The sequence below is a fragment of the Populus nigra genome, chromosome 16, assembly GCF_951802175.1.
Source record: "Populus nigra chromosome 16, ddPopNigr1.1, whole genome shotgun sequence".
In the NCBI taxonomy this organism is placed as follows: Eukaryota; Viridiplantae; Streptophyta; class Magnoliopsida; order Malpighiales; family Salicaceae; genus Populus; species Populus nigra.
In genome coordinates this window covers 10,899,588-10,917,173 of record NC_084867.1, presented here as the reverse complement: position 1 = coordinate 10,917,173, position 17,586 = coordinate 10,899,588, and the positions used below count along the sequence as shown (strand labels likewise).

The 17,586-nt window shown below is 27.5% G+C and overlaps 1 protein-coding gene across 1 annotated transcript; it reads right to left on the bottom strand.

Annotated features, from left to right (window-relative positions):
- Positions 1-6,855: 6,855 nt before the first annotated feature.
- LOC133675907 (glyceraldehyde-3-phosphate dehydrogenase 2, cytosolic-like) lies at positions 6,856-10,146 on the bottom strand. Its single transcript, XM_062097460.1, has 12 exons — positions 10,005-10,146; positions 9,864-9,887; positions 9,684-9,784; positions 9,485-9,600; positions 9,233-9,332; positions 8,512-8,658; positions 8,373-8,433; positions 8,184-8,281; positions 7,936-8,078; positions 7,651-7,734; positions 7,449-7,538; positions 6,856-7,267 (listed from the first exon to the last, which is right to left on the bottom strand). Exons 1-12 carry the CDS (start codon positions 10,006-10,008, stop codon positions 7,219-7,221), a joined length of 1,017 nt encoding a protein of 338 aa, XP_061953444.1. The 5' UTR covers positions 10,009-10,146; the 3' UTR covers positions 6,856-7,218.
- Between the last annotated feature and the right edge of the window lie 7,440 nt (positions 10,147-17,586).

Here is a 17,586-nt window from a genome sequence, read left to right as displayed (position 1 = left end):
AACCGATATATGATAATAAATAATAATAAATTCGTTGATTCCAACCAAACATGACATAGAAAACTGAGAAATATATTATTTTTTTAAAAAAAAAACATTAAATATTTATTTTAGTTTGAAATTTGGTTTCTAAAGTTTTAATTAGTATAAATCAATAAAATCAAATTTTATTTTTTCAAATCGAGCTTAACTTGACATTAAAACTTATTTTTAACATTGTGAAAGAACCCTGTATAAAACCAACTGAAATTAAATATCAAACTCAATTCTAATTTAACTTAATGTCAACTGATTAAATTGAAAATATAAAAAATCAAGTGATAAAAAAAATTGAAGGAAAAAAAAAATATAGTGGCAACTATTGCAACCCACAGTAGATTGTTTTTCTCCTGTGTTGTGTTTCCATTATTTTTTTTAATATCTCTTCTATCTCACATTGCCTCTTCTTCATGATTTCAAATAATATTTTATAATTTACAAAGCATTGATTTTGTGAAACTAAACTACAATTATTAAGCAGAAAGTAAGAGGACTAAATAAAAACAAAAGATACAAATGAAAAAAAAGGACCCAGTGAAAAAAAAAGATGTGAATAAAAAAAAAATTAAAGTAGTTCATTATTCATAATCCAAACACCATTTCATGATTTACAAAGGTAAATTTTGCAATTAAATGAGAAGCAAAAGGGCTCAATAAAAAAGAAAGGAAAAAAAATATTAAGATGGTTCAGTATTTATATGAATAGTATTTACATCTCAGATCTTTTACTGTTTTTGTTAATGAGCATCATCATATTGCTTTGTATTTATTTTGTTTTTTTTAGTAAGTTTTCCATACAAAATGTTTAACTATTGGGTTTAATTAGAGTTTTTTCTTTGAGGCTAGTAAAATGATAAAAAATAATAATTCTAAAACCAGCACAACCAGTAAAAAAACTTTTCAAATTAGCAGAATTTGACTAGTTTCGTGGGTCTCCCATATGCAAGTTCTCACATGCCAGAAAAAAATTTTCCTTTCTTTTTTGATAGCTCATTTCTTCATTTAATCCCTTAATTTTTATAATTCAATTGTTATGATTATTTCATTCATCACAATTTTTTTTAACTAACTTTAATATTCATAACTAAGGAAAATTGGATTTTTCTCAAAGTAATTGAGCTCCGGGGGCTTTAGGTCTCTGCATTGAATTTTGATCATGTTTGTTTTTTTATTTTAAAAATATTTTTCAATAAAATAATTTTTTTTTATTTTTTTTATTTTAAATTCATATTTTTTTAGTATTTTTAAATTATTTTGATATGCTGATATCAAAAATTATTTTTAAAAAATAAAAAAATATATTATTTTAATATATTTATAAATAAAAAACATTTTAAAAAATAACTATAATTACATTCTCGAACAGACTTTACTGACCAAATTAGTGAGTGAAGTGAGCGTGGGGCAAAAAGTCTCTTTCTTTTATTCGCAAGGGGACCAATGGAAGGATTTTGTATAATAGTTTATTTAGTGTTGGAGATTGTAATAATTATTATTGTTTTTTAGAATTACTTTTTATTTAAAAATATATTAAAATAAATTAAAAAAAAAAGTAATTCAAAATGCAGTAAAACAACATTACATTTAGAAACAACCTGTTTTATAACAAATCATTAATGTTGACACAATTGTAAGGAATTTCAAGATGGTCAAATTCAAAATTCAAGACATTTCAAGGAATTGTTGAAAACAGAGCTGGATATGTGTTTTTAAAAAATTATTTTTTTATATATTTTAAATTATTTCAATGTGATGATATTAAAAATAAATTTTAAATATATTTTTAAACAAAAAATAATTTAAAAAATATCCTATACACCCTAAGCAACAAACAGTATGTGCTTGACTCCATAGAATTGATGATTAATGCCTTTATTTTATGATCCATTCTCTCTAATAATTAATTCCATGGAAACAGCGTACCAGTTCAGAAATTCGGTAACAGATGACAGGCTCCCTCGGGCCTCAGCAAGCCTCGGGCTCTGCCAAAGCCAGCTCTGGTTTATGCCCAGGCTAGTGATGCAAGAAGTTTTTAAAATATTTTTTATTTTAAAATATATTAAAATACTTTAATATTTTTTAACATCGAAAAGGTTCAAAAGTATATTAATTTAATTTTTAAAAAAATCAAAAACATTTTTAAAAGCATTACTTCTTCTTTCCATGGCTACATCCTTCGACAGGCACACGCCCTTGTTCATCTTCAAACACATCGGCCAACACGAACCTTCTCCAAAGCATCCACTTCTTCTTCACTCTAGCCGCGTCCGGGACATACGCGCGCACTGTTCTTTTGTCTTCGAACACTTTAAATGAAAACATTTAGTTCGTGTTCACTTTTAAAAAATATTTTTTCAATTTTTATGTTTAGCTTTTTATTTATTCTAAATAAATAATTAAAAAATATGTATTAAAAAATCCAAAACAAAAAACAAAAATTTTATTTAACTTATAATAATAATAATAATAATAATAATTAAGTGAACTAAACAATACTCTTATTTTCAGTTGTAAAAATTTAAATTTAGATAGGGTTTGCTTATTATTATAAGACAAAAGATACGAACAAAGAAATGTGTCTAGTTGAATAAATAAAACTATAAAAACAAATATATGATACAAAAAATTTTAAAGTAAATTTTCGTATTTTCAAAACAAAAGATACAAAAAATATGTTTTTAGAGATAATATTTATTATTTTTTTATTTTTAAAATATTCTTGTAAAAAACTCTTAAATTCAAACTTATCCAACTAAGGTATATAAATATAAAAAATAGTTATTATTGTAATTTTAAAACTTGACTAGGGAGTCGAAAGCCATGAGTTAACCCTATTTTTAAAAAAAAAAATTCAAAAAAACATTGTTTTGAAAAAAAAATCAATAGGTTTTTTATTCGAGTTTTTGATCATATTAGGTCAGGTTAATCCTTTATTTATTTTTTTTAAAACTCAAACTGGTTTAAGCCCCGAGTCCCAAGTCAACATGTTGGGCCATGTTTTATAACTCGAATTATTATATTATTATTAATTCAACACTAACTATAAATTAAAGTAAATAAAATGGCATCTAATTGTTTGTTTTAAATATGTAATTTTGAAATCAATACATATTAAATGTAAAATATTTTTTATATTTTATTTTGTCTTTTCCTCCACCAAACAAACAATATACAAAGATAGTTATTATATCTTGTATACCATAACCAAATACAATTTTATCTTCATATCTTATTGTGTCTTATTTTTTTTATCTCAATCTCTTATGTCTCAGGATATTAACTAAATGTTAAGCATCTATTTAGTTATTTTTTAATTTTCTAAATAATTAAAAAAACATGTTATTTTGTTATTTTTTAATTTCTAAAAGTTTTAAAAATATATATTTTTTAGTTTCTAGCTAATTATATATATATTCATTTCTAAAAATATGTTCTTTTAGTTTTCTACTAGTTTTCTGGCTAGCATAACATGGCGGGTCGTATAAAAAAAAATTTGATGTAAAGAAAATATCATGATGCAAGAAACTATTTAGTATTGTTATTAAACCTGAACCAATGGGTCAACCTTGAATTCTCTCGACTCGACTCTTTGTCTAGTTCGAGTTTAAAATTACGTTATGTGAAAGTTGCACCAACATGACCCAATCGACTTGGTCGGTCCCAAAACAACCCAAACAAACAATAAAAAATATGGTTTGATTTTGAAAAAAAATTAAGATGGCATAATTTATTTTAGTATGGAGGCGGCAACAAATTAAATCAATCTGGGCTTAACTCACCAAACTAATAACCTAGATCATAGACTCCAATGAGTTTAACAACTTTGTTTTTTAAACTAATATTTACTTAATGATATGATAAAAAAAAAATGCTTGCAAATTGAGTACCAACCAAATATCAATATTTATTTGAAACTGTAATAACATCATAGAAAACAAACCAAAATAAAATTTAAAAGCCAATTCAAAATCAATTAAATTATGAAGGTGAAATAAATAAAAAAATCAAAATGTATTTAATCAAAATAAAAAAATAAAGATAAAATAAAAAAAGAAACTATTTGGAATTGTTACTAAAACCGACCCAACAAGTCAATCTTGAAATCTCTTGAACTGACTCCTTACTTAGCCCGGGTTTAGAATTAACTCGCATTGGAGTTTCCACTACATGACCCACTCATTTCAAGATTTTTTTAAAAAAAATATTAAGACAATGATATATTGAATTGATTCGAGTTTCGTGGTTTAACTCGTTAAACTCGTAACCCGGATCATAAACTCGATTAGGTATAAAAACTTTGATTTTTTTAAAAAATATTTTTTTATTTAATGATACGATAATAAATATAAACACTTGCAAAATTAAATACAATCAAATATTAAGATGTTTGTTTGAAACTAAGGTAACTTTACATAAACAAACTTAAACGAATCATGATGACCAATTAAAAATCAATAAAATATTGAAGGTTAATAATAAATAAATAGAAGGAAAATAAACACTCAATCAAAAGAAGAAAGAATTAGAAAATAGTTTTTTTTAAGATAAAATTTATAAAAAATAAAAAATAAAAAAATCATCTCTTTAATTGTTTATATGAACGGATAGAAGTGGAAAAACCCCAACTTTGTTTTGGTACAATATTAACTAGACACAGGCTCGTGCTACACCGCGGGTCCATATTTTTGTTTCACGTAAAAAGTAATGTTTAGGCTTCGTACTCTTGTTTCAATGAAAGAAGAAAAATTAATTACTCGGGTTATAGGCACAAGATGATCTAATATGTTAGTTTTATTTTAATTAAACAAAAAAAAAACAATGATAGCAAACATATAAAAAGTAAAAAAAAACAAAAAAAAAGTGTTCAAGACAACTTGCAAGAAAAAACCTTAGAATGACGAAATTCGATTAAACAAGGGGTAAAAACTCAGTTTGAGTCAACTCGAGGAAGCATGATAAACATGTAACTTAGGATGTGTCGACTCATCCTAGTTTAAACTCGCCAAACTCATGGCATAAATCATAAGATCAAGATAACCTAATAGATAAGAAACCGAAAAAAACCATAAAATCAATCTTTTTTTCAAAAAACAAAACCGATGTTGAAGGATAAAATCAGAAGAGAAAATAAACATAAAAGGATATTAGACCAGAAGCATTATAGATGAAAAAAATATGAAACTCAATCTCTAACAAATCAAACATTAAAGGATGAAATTGAAAAAAAAAACACACAAAATGATCAAAAACTAAAAAGATCAATTAAAAGAATGAGAATAAAAATCAAAATAAAAAATATTTGTTTATGTGGTGGCGCGTGGTGGGAAACTATTTTTATTCAGAAAGTTGTTTGGGTGGTACGTGCAGCACCATCCGATAGCCAAACTTGCCTTTATGTCGTGTGCTTATAAGTGTCGTTGTGTTATTTTCCTTATAAGTTAGCATGTGGTGGTAGATGATTGTCAATTTGTTGCCGAATATTATTTTTTTCCCTTATTTTCTCTCTTCAGGAGAAATTTTTAACTTGTTTATTGTTTATTTTCTCCCTTGGTTCTATTATAAAAGTTTTAAATGTTTTCAATTTGGTTCTTGAATTATAATTTGTTATATATTGTTTTTTTTTCTTCAATTGAATCCTTATTTTTTATTCATGATTTTTTTTTGCTAATTCTTTTATTAAATTTTGTTGGTTTTCAATTTTATCATTCAATCAAATTGTTTTTAATTTATCCCTTATTCTTTTTATTTAATTTTTATTTTGTTAAAGTTTTTTTTTTTAACTAACCCTCCAATTTATTTTTTTATGTCCTCCAATTTATTTTTTATTTCAATTTTCCCTCTCATTCTTTTAATCATAATTTTTGTGTAGTTTTTCTCTCCGATTTCATCCTTCGGCCGTTAAAGATTTTGTGGTTATTTTTAATTTTTTCTCTATCAATTTATCATGTTTTAATGGCGTAAGCCGTGAGTTTTGCAGTTTTTTTTATAAATATTTTTCTTTGTATTTAGTTTTTGAATAATTTTTTTATTTTATATAATTGAGCTTTATTTTATAAAAAAATATTTATTCTTAAAAAATATTCCTTATATGTTTGGCATGATTTTTTTTTCCTTTCACTTTATTCCATCAGTTTCATATTTATTTATATTTCTATTTTTTTAATAAATAAATTCGTTATTAATAATTTTTTTTATTTATATAAATAATTATCGGTTTATTTCATTACATGCCAGGATGATTTTTTTAATTTTCATTTTAATATTTTTTAAAAAATAACCTGCATACCCAAAAAAAAAAAAAAACCTGCCAACCCAATTTTTTTAAAAAGAAATTTACGACACACTACTCAAATATGTATGTGTATATATATATATATATATATATATATATATATATATATATATATATAACTCGGCACTTACCCACTTAATATTAACATGAAAATGAAATTGAAGAGACAAAATTAACCTTGGACTTCGGCCAGGGAATTTTAACTTTAAGGGCAGGTAAGTACCCAATTGTTTTTGGTTCAAGGGACAAAATAATAATCGTGTAGCAAAATAAACACGCTATTCCCACCCTATTCCCTCTTAGTTTATTTGTGATTTCGTAAGAAATCAAAATTTTTCGAAGCCCTCAAGTTCACCAAAAACCTAACAGCAATGGATTTTATTATCAAATGAAGAGGTCGTTTTGTATGAACAATTCACCGCCACGGGCTTGCCTCCATGAGAGAACCATTTAGTTATAAAACTGAAATTTCTAAAAATCTCCAGACTCTGCTTTGTCATTGCCACAACTTACGGACATGATAGTTGTTACAATAATGCGTTTAAGCATATGCCACAGAGGCTGAATTTTATTTCTAGATAACACATGTTAACCGTAAAGAGGAACCAAAAAGAGACTCCGGGCAGGTAGGGTGGCAGAAAACACCTTATAAACAAAACTAGTAATGCAAAAATATTTAAAATCCAGTCGGGAGGGAATTAAACTTCCTCAAGAGCACAACAGAAAGCCAAGCCTAAACGACCATCATAATCCTGATGATATTACAAGCTCATAATTTCCGTTTCATTTTATTTTGATTCAGCCTCGTAGTCAAACAGACACAAAAACAACACCCTCCAAGCCAGCACGTCGAAAGCGGACAGCAACTCCCCCATCATGCCGCCACTTTAGGAAGAAACAGATGCAATGTAGCAAATCAAGTCGACCACACGAGTGCTGCAAGTTATCAAGGGAAAGAATATTTACATGGCTATTATGATAAAAGATATGTTCTCTCAAGCAAAGAACAAAATGCGCACAACTCGAGCAGGCGATCCCTTGAACCTCTCCAATCAAAGGAAGCAACATATATCAACCACAAAGCTAGGAAATAAAAGAGAGCAAGATTGAAATTTACCTGTAGCCCCACTCATTGTCATACCATGCAACGAGCTTCACATAGTTGTCATTCAAAGCAATTCCAGCTTTGGCATCGAAGATACTTGACCTTTAAACATCAAACCGACAGTATTTGGTCAAATTCCAAATTTGACACGCCCACTTCATCAAAGCAAAGAAAGACAACGTGGAAATGTCCTAGGATTTAGATCAATTCTTACCTACAGTCACCAATGAAGTCAGTTGAAACCAAATCTTCATCGGTGTAGCCTAAGATTCCCTTCATCTTTCCCTCAGACTCTTCCCTGTTAAAAAAATAAACAGAGTTTTAAGACTGGGAAAACACATTCATCCAAAGCCGTACAAGAGAATTAATCACTGTACAGTTTGAACAATTTCATCTAACACCTTAATCTCCAATTCTTGTGTACACAACAGAATAACCAAACATACAGTAGAAAATAGTATTTAGCCTCCATATTCTAGACCAAACTAATTGCACTCACTTGATAGCGGCTTTAATTTCATCATATTTAGCTGACTTCTCAAGTCTTACTGTCAGGTCCACAACAGAGACATCAACGGTAGGAACACGGAATGCCATTCCTGTTAGCTTGCCATTCAGAGCAGGTAGCACCTTCCCAACAGCCTGAAACGAGAAGAAAAGGATAATACATATGTCAAGACAAATGAAAGCAAAGCTTTTCAAAGAAACTACACCACAAATCTGCATAAAACTCCAAATGGCTCTTACCTTTGCAGCTCCAGTGCTGCTAGGAATGATGTTGAATGAAGCAGCTCTTCCACCTCTCCAGTCCTTTGAAGAGGGCCCATCAACAGTTTTCTGGGTAGCTGGGTCAAGATCAGAAAAGGCATAGTAAGCACAATGTACCCACTCCCATTACCTACCAGATGATTTTATTTTTTTTTGAAAAAGCCATACCAGTGATAGAGTGCACAGTGGTCATAAGTCCCTCGATAATGCCAAATCTGTCATGAATGACCTGTAGTTTTGACAAGTTAGTACAAGGAAACAATAGTTTTCTTAACACCTGCCATGGCCATGAAGACAATAACAATACCTTAGCAAGGGGAGCAAGGCAGTTGGTGGTGCAGCTAGCATTGGATACAATGTTAAGATCTGGAGTGTAACTCTTCTCGTTAACTCCCATAACAAACATAGGAGCATCCTTGCTGGGGGCTGAGATGATGACTTTCTTAGCTCCACCCTGTTAACCAAAATCAACCCTCTTAAATAAGACAATCAAAAACACTGCACACTTAGAAGCACACAGCACATCCTAGCAGGCTAAATTTAATGCACATCCAGTTTGCACCAATCACCATAGACAGAACTCTCCTTATTGAAAACTCCAAATATTAATAATGCAATTACACAGATGATTACTGACCATGACATCAACCGACTTCAATAAGACAATCCAACAAGCACATAGAGGCATATCCAAACCAATGCAGACTCAATTGCAAAAGGCATATAATCAGTAAGAAAGGTGACTCTAAACATGAAAAGTAAAAATAGCACAAAAATACTTGCCTCGCAGAAAAGTCATTTCTTAAACTATCATGATTCAGACAACCCAAAATGACACTTCAAAGCTTATTTTAGTAAGATATCCATGTGCATCAAATACAAGAGCCCGCAAAACTAATACACTAAAACATACTCAAATCCAAGATACAAACATTAATTAAAACTAAAAAAAATACACAAGAACTATAAAAAGGCATCCCGTCAAGTATAAACAAAAACAAATACTAGAAAAAACCAGGGAAATATACCTTCAAGTGAGCAGCAGCCTTTTCCTTGTCAGTGAAAACTCCAGTTGACTCCACAATATACTCAGCTCCGGTCTCACCCCATGGGATCTCCTCTGGGTTCCTACATATTGATTTCAAAAGGGGGCAACACATCAACTTCTCCAATCACTATAACACTACACTGAACTTTTAGTAATTAAACCGCAGAAAAACAACCCGAAAATCGAAATTTTCGACCAGTATATAAACAGAAAAAAGAGTAGGAAACCATACCTGGAACCAAAAACAGTAACAGGTCTCTCTCCAAAGAGAAGTGTCTTGGAATCCTTAACCTTAAGCTCATGATGTTTCCATGGACCATGGACTGTATCATACTTAAACATGTACGTCTACAAACAACAAAACAAATATCAGATCCAAAAACACAAACACACAAAAAAACCAGATATATAAAGAAAATGAATGGTTGTACCATGTATTCAGTGGTAATGAAAGGATCATTAACAGCAACAAGTTCAACATCATCTCTCTGTAGAGCTACTCTAGCTACCAGCCTTCCGATTCTTCCAAATCCTGAATTTTCCAATCTAGTCAGATCAGATCAGATTCAAATTCAAAACATAACTAATTTTAACCAAATCAGATCTATTACCGTTGATTCCAATCTTGATCTTTCCTGAGCATCAACCAAAAAAAAAAGAAATGAAAAGAAAATCAGATCTGAAGATCATCGTAGAACAAAGTGGAAGTCTAGAAAGACGACGATGAAACGGCATAACACAGTAGCACTTACCCATGATTCACAGAGAGAAACAGTATGAGTAAAAGCAGGAAGTAGTGGAGAGATTAGTGAGGATAGAAGTGAGAATTTAGTGCTGTGGATATTTAAAGAAAGCCAACCAGAAGTACAGCGTCTTTTATGTGTTTTTTAAAATATATTAAAATATTAAAAAAAAAAACAGTTTATTTTTTGATATACATCAAAATAATTTTAAAAAATTAATTTAAAATATAAAAACTTAAATTTTTATAAAATTATTTTTTAACTCCGAAAAAAAAAAAAGGGTTCGTAGGCCGTACCTAAGTTTGATCCCCCGTGTATTTAGATTTTTTCCGATCAATATATAAAGAGAGGTGGGTACATTTTGTATTGTAATTTGATTCACGTAATTGGTGGCTAAAATATTATTTATTTAAATTTTTTAAATTTTTTAATTTAAAATTAATTTTTTAAATTTTAATATGCTGATATTAAAAATAAATTTTAAAATTTAAAATAATATTATTTTAATATATTTCTAAATAAAAAATACATTGAAATTTAACTTTTATTACATTAAAAAACAAACATTTAATAATACTAAAAAAATAATATCACGCTTATGATTTTTAAGATATTTTTAACTGCAAAACAAGTATTTAATAATACTTAAAAAATAATATCACGCTTATGATTTTAAAGATATTTTTATAATTTGTAGCTTTGGAATATCATCAAAAGCCACAGCCTTCCCAAACTAGTCTAATCCACTTATATAATTACATGTGTGATCACATGGCAACAATTTTTCATGAACACTAGTTTATCTAGAGGAATTGGATTCAATTTGAAAAACTAAATGAAGTAAAAGGATTTATTTGACCAGACTTAAAATGTAAGGACGATTGTCGTCCGACTTTTGTGAGATGCCGGTCTTGTTTAATGTGTCATGCTGATCTTGTTTAATAGACGGTTTGATTTGATGGTGGGGTAGAGTGCGAAGCTGCGGCATATTTGTGCCCGTTGATTTGTGTGAAGATAGCGTGATATTTATATTTAGAGTGGTCTGTTGTCGATCGTGAAAAGTAAAGTAGAATAGTAGGAGTGGTATTTCCTAGGGTTGTTTATATCCGTGAAGAAAAGGCTGAGGGCTGATTGGTGGCCACGTCACTTTTGATGGCACAAGTAGCTAGGTGGATGACAAGTAGACCGCTGTCATGCTGTGGTTTTGCAGTAGTATTGTAATAGCGGTTTTTTTTAATAATTTTTTATATTAAAATATATATTAATAATGTTTTTTATTTTTTTTAAAATTATTTTTAATATTAACACATCAAAACAATTTAAAACATATAAATTATATTAAATTTTAATAAAAAATATTTAAATTTTTTTAAAAATATGGTTTGCACCGCGTTTCCAAACACATTATAAAACATACAGTTTAGGCCAATAAATTCATAGATATATTAGGTCCGGTTTTAATGTTTCAAAAATATTTTAAAACAATTTTAAATTTTTTTATTTGTTTTAAATTAATATTTTTTAAAAAAATTTTATAACACGTTAATATTAAAAATAATTTTTAAAAAATAAAAATTATTATTTTAAATAAAAATTATTTTAAAAAATAACCCTAACCACAAATATGTTCTAAAATTACTGGAATAGATCCCTAGCCTGTTATTTTTTGTTATCAGAAAATAAATTTCATTATTTTTTTTATTATAAAACAGTGAAAAAAAATCTGAACATAAATCCCAAAGAAATATATCTAATTAAGTGGTATTTATGTTTGTGTTTGCAATTTGAATGGAAAGTTAAGAAACTTATATAATTTTTTTTTAAATAACAATATTTCACTCACTACTTGATTTTTATTTATTCATTGTGGTTTCTGGCGTTATTTTATTTTTTTTAAAAAAATCATTTTCATAAGGGAGTACATTTACAGGTCAATGTTGATAGTTATGTAACGTAATTAATATAGATTTTTAAAAACTAAATTAGTTAAAAATGGTATGGTAACATGTATGTGCCATCTTATGTCATCTGCCACGCTAATTTAGCTAAGGGCCTGTTTGTTTCTGTGTTTTAAAAGTGTTTTTGATAAAATTTAAAAAATTTTTATTTTTTTATTAACTTTAAATTAATATGTTTTTAGTGTTTTCAAATCATTTTGATATGCTGATGTCAAAAATAATTTTTAAAAAATAAAAAAACATCATTAACATGTATTTTAATACGAAAAGTTATTTAAAAAATAACCACAACCACACTACCTAACAAACCCGATCAATAAGAAAATAAGGAGAAGAATATTCCTGTAATCATGCGAGTTTAGCTCTTGGCCACATTTTTCTCCCTGCAATACGATGAGGGTTCTGGATTAATTGTTTTTAATGAAAAAAATAATATCTGCATGTTGCTAATTTTTTTTAATAAAGAAAAAAAACTCTATGGTGATGATTTGGTAGACTTGAGAATTAAAAAAAAAACTTGAATAACTGATAAAAATATAACATGACTCAAAAAAAATATTTAATATAAGATTTTTTTTATAAATTTCAAGATATAATCATAACAAATTGATTTAGATCAACTCGGGTTAATCTATAAATTTATATATTAGATCATGATACCATAAAAACAACTTTAAAGGGTGTGCTAAATAAAAAGCTAAAAATTTGAAAAAAATATATATTATCTTGGCTCTTTCATGCTTGTTTTATATGTTTAAAAGGGAATGCTAAACAAAATGTCAAGATGTATTTTCTCTTTCTTATAAATATTATTTTTACATATCTCTTATAAAAATTAAAACCAACAAAGTGGGCCAACAAAAAAACAAACCAATTAAATGTAGCTGGTAAAAAAAAAAGATATCAAACTCATTAAGAAAAAATAAAACAATTATTTCTCCCACTCCAATACTATCTTTTCAAACGGTTTTTTTTACCGGAGTATACATGGTAAAACAAAGTCATATTTATATTATTCAAAATGTTATTTTATCAATTTAGCTTTTTAAAATAGCATTTTTCATTTGAGATGGTCTAATAATTTTATAGAAAACAAATCAAAACAAGTTATAAAGCTCATTTTCCAATAAACTTAATGTTAAATGATGAATTTGAAAAAAAAATCAATTAGAAAAAAGATAAACAAAATTACCCTATCAACCCGAGTTGCAAAATTTACAATCTAAGTCACGAGATCAGGAGACAAATCACAAAGTCTAATTTCTAATCAATCTAATGCTAAAGAAAAGGGAGAAACCCGAGATAACTTGTCAAGTTTGTGATCCAGATCATGAAACTGTAATAACCTCATAAAAAATAAATTAAGAAAAAATATAAAATTCAATCATCAACAAATTCGATATTGAAAATATAGTTGAAATAAAAAAAAACACTATTTTAATTAATAGTATCTTTGGAGGAGGGTAAGAAAAATCCCTTTCTCATTTAATTTTTAGGTTGACATCCAGTGTTTTACAATAAATTATAAAATAGTAGCAATATTATTTGAAATTAAAACAGTATTCCAAAATAACGTATAGAATTGTTTAACCTAACAACAACAAATGGAAGGACAAAAATAAAAGAAAGGAAAGTAATCTATCTTATATTTTAGCTGATGTACATTTTAATTAGGAATCACAACCATATATTTTTTTAATAGAAATCATAAATTTTATATATATAAAAATCCCTCATTTACCTGACAATTAAAAAAAAACGCCAAGAAGCCTGATTCCAAGTTTCTTTCTTCTCCGGTCATCGGCAAACATGTGCATGGAAATTAAGAAAATCTTCCTTATTTTGTTTGTTCACAAAACTCCTCTACATTTTGGATTTATCTTTACCTTAGAACAGAACATATCATTGAAATTTGAATGGATTGAATGGTGAAATAGAAGTACATGCCACTCAAGCCAGCACAAGATACCACGTACTTTTATGGAACCCATAATTCATAGTTTTGGGCAGCGACGAACTCGTGAACGTAGTGCATGTTTGATAATACAGTTAAAATTATTTTTTATTTTAATTAAAATAAAATTTTTTATTTTTTTATTTTTAATTTTTATATTAAAACAATCTAAAAATATAAAAAATTAATTTAAAAAATAATTCAAAATTTAAAATAGTCTTTTTTGTTTTTTTTTTGCGTTTTAAAAACATTTTTGAAAAAATTTAAATTTTTTTTATTTTTTTCTTTGCTTCATATTAATATTTTTTATATTTTTAGATCATTTTGATGCATTGATATTAAAAATAATTTTTAAAAAATAAAATAATTATTATTTTAATATATTTATAGTAAAAAATATTTCAAAAAACAATCACAACTACACTCCAAACAAGTTTTCTAAAATTGGAGGTGCTATGGCGATCCCTCCCCCCAACTACTTCATGGTTTCCAATTTATGCTTCCTTATCACTAAAGTCTACTTTGATTGTCACATAAATTTGGTGTATGACGTCAAAGAATCATTTCAATTCAGAAATTTAAACTGTTAAGTGAGGTTTCAAGATATGATTTATATTATTCTTTAACAAATTCCCTCAAGTGAAAGTTTTTTAGGTTTGAAACTTGCACAAACTCATATTATTTTATGCTTGATTTTTGTCAAATAATGGGAATGGTAAAATTCGAACTCGTGACCATTTAGTTATCAAAGCTATGATACCATATTAAAAAATCATTTCAACCTAAAAATTTAAGCTATTAAATGCGTCACCTAACATTTATTTGCATATTTTTTTTTAAAAAAAGTTATTTACAGCCAGACAAGTTTAGGATAGCGACCGAGAAACATGTGAACAAACAGATATATCCCAACTCACAACCAACAAAAACCAGTCTTTGTAGCCATTCTGATTTTGGTTGTTGTGCTGGTGACACTTCACAACCACCAAAACGACATGTTTTGTTCACCAAGATGAATGACTTTCCGTGGATCGCACCTAACAGTCCCTTTAGAGAAACAGGACGGTCATGTGGGGGGTGGAACAGCCAATGGCCACAACCGAATTTCTGTTGTTGAATGTTATTATTATGGTCATCATATGATTTTATGACGTCATTAAAAGGACACAAAATCGTATGTCCTGTTTTAGTGAGCAAATTTTCCTTTTGGTTACGTGCACATTCTCTGTTATTGACCTTCACACACATAAATGTTTTTGACCTATAGTCCATTTCAGGAAAAAAAAAAATTAATATCCATTTTAAGAACTCATTTCTTTCGTGCTTGTTTGAGAATGGCTTGGTTTCCTTATTAATTGATTTAAGAATACAGTATAACAATATTACTATAAGACTCGCATAACTAATTTTTTTGGCCATCAAGCTGATATTCTCTTCTCACATTTCCCTCCTACTATTCATTAAATTGTTACTAAACTGATTTTAATTGATTAACAAGTTCATATTCGGAAAAAATAAAATTGAGTATACACGTATGTTACATGATTTGTCAAATCCATAATGAATTTTTACATTCATGATTTAGCTCGCCATTAGATAATTGTTTTGCGTTCGCTATTATTGATCAAATTATTTTGTATGTAAATATGTAGGATATTTTAATATTTTTCTAGTTAAAAATATTTAGATTTTATAAGATTGACTTGATATAATCTAATTAACTTGATGTATTCAAAAACAAATCAAATGACTAGTAAAAATATAATTTGATTAAATTCTCAAACTAGGTATAGATTACTTTTTTTTTTAATTTACAGAAATGCCTATCATTCTACACATGATTTTTGTGATGTATTTTTTTTTATTCAAGTTTCCTCTCTTTATTTCATATTTTTCTTTTTCAATATTTTATTAAAATGTATTTAGTAATTATTCAAATCTATAATATTTTATAAATTATATTTTAAGAATTCATTTATTGGATGCGTGTTTGACAATGAATTAGTATAGATAAAGAAAAATATTATCCCTACAAAATTCACTTGACCAATTTTTTGGGTCTAAATTTGATATTTCCCGGTCATTTTTTTAAGCATTCAATTAAAAAAAAAAAACCTAGAAGAGGTATCTCTTTTATTTTTATGCCCACCTTTTGTCATTCTCTTTATTTCACGATGAATTTCTATAGGGCATCACAATATCTTTTAAACTGTTCATGAGTCATGGAAAAGTTAAATTTGACTCTTGAAGTTTATTATTTTTTTAATCTTGATATTTTGATTTAAAATTTTATTTTTATCATATTTAATTTTTTGGATGTCTAGGAAGGAGAGGAGAAAGGCACAACAAAAAAGGGTTGAGTGAAAGATTTTGGCTGACCACATTTTGATAATAAAAAGAATGAATTTTAGTGTCAATGAATTTATATTAAAAATAAAAGTTTGATGAAGATGGTTTGAGCCTACCATTAATCATGCAAAAAAAGGTAAACTGAAACCACAAAGTTTGTATATATATTAGTTTTGAGGTTGCTTTATAGGGTATTCAGTTTGGAAATGAGGTTATTAGGATAATTTTAGGTGAATTTGCACTGTATTCTCTTAAATTTTGAATTGTTTTTTGCTATTTTTTTTATTTTTTCAGATCGTTTTGATGTGCTGATATCAAAAATAATTTTATAAAAAATAAAAATATATATTACTTTGACGCGTTTCTAAACGAAAAACACTTTGAACCATAACCACAACTACAATACCAAACACACAATAGGTTTAAGTTTGAGTTTTGACATGGCATGAGAGAGAAAAAAGAAAGGAAAAAATTTGAAAGAAAGAATATGTCTCTTAAGACATATTAGAGCTTTGTTTTCAATACACTTAGTATTATTGTAAATATCTTAACGAAATGATTTTAAGAATATCTTGGATGACCACCAAATGAACATGAGAGAGAAAAAAAAAAAGAAAAAAATTTGAAAGAAAGAACATGTCTCTTAAGACATATTAGAGCTTTGTTTTCAATACACTTAGTATTATTGTAAAGATTTTAACGAAATGATTTTAAAAATATCTTGGATAACCACCAAATGAACATGAGAGAGAAAAAAAAAAGAAAAAAATTTAAAAGAAAGAATATGTCTCTTAAAACATACCAGAGCTTTGTTTTTAATACACTTAGTATTATTGTAAAGATCTTGACAAAATAATTTTAAGAATATCTTGGATGACCACCAAATAAACACCTTGAAGGTGATTCTTAAAAATAAGATTCTTAAAGATATAAATTTTTAAAAATAGCTATTTTTATATTATTAATCATATTAAATCCTAAATCCATAGCTATATATAAAATACGAATTCTTAAAAATTCTTGATTGAGTATTATATCCTTTATACAATATTAATTTAATTAATCTAGCCAGCTTAGTGTGTTAATCCGATACCTGGTCAAACTAAGAACTTGATTGGTTTTTTCATGAAAATAAAAATAAAAATAAAAATAAAAATAAAAATAGAATTGTAATTGGCTTCGTCGAACTGAATCACTTGCGGGATTAACTTGAAATCCGAGTGAGACTTGGCTTGTTGTTTTTAAACTTTTGTGAGAGGGATACAAACCCCTTCTTCCCCTGTTCTTTTTCCATCTCATCCCCTTTTGTGTTAGCGCCGTTTGCACTGTC

Bases quoted from the DNA above. Each gene is read 5' to 3' on its own strand.
- LOC133675907 (XM_062097460.1), bottom strand. The intron at 9,601-9,683 runs GTACAACCATTC...TGTTGTTTGTAG, and splicing joins TCATTACCACTGAATACATG to ACGTACATGTTTAAGTATGA. The intron at 8,282-8,372 runs GTATGGCTTTTT...ATCTTGACCCAG, and splicing joins CACTGTGCACTCTATCACTG to CTACCCAGAAAACTGTTGAT.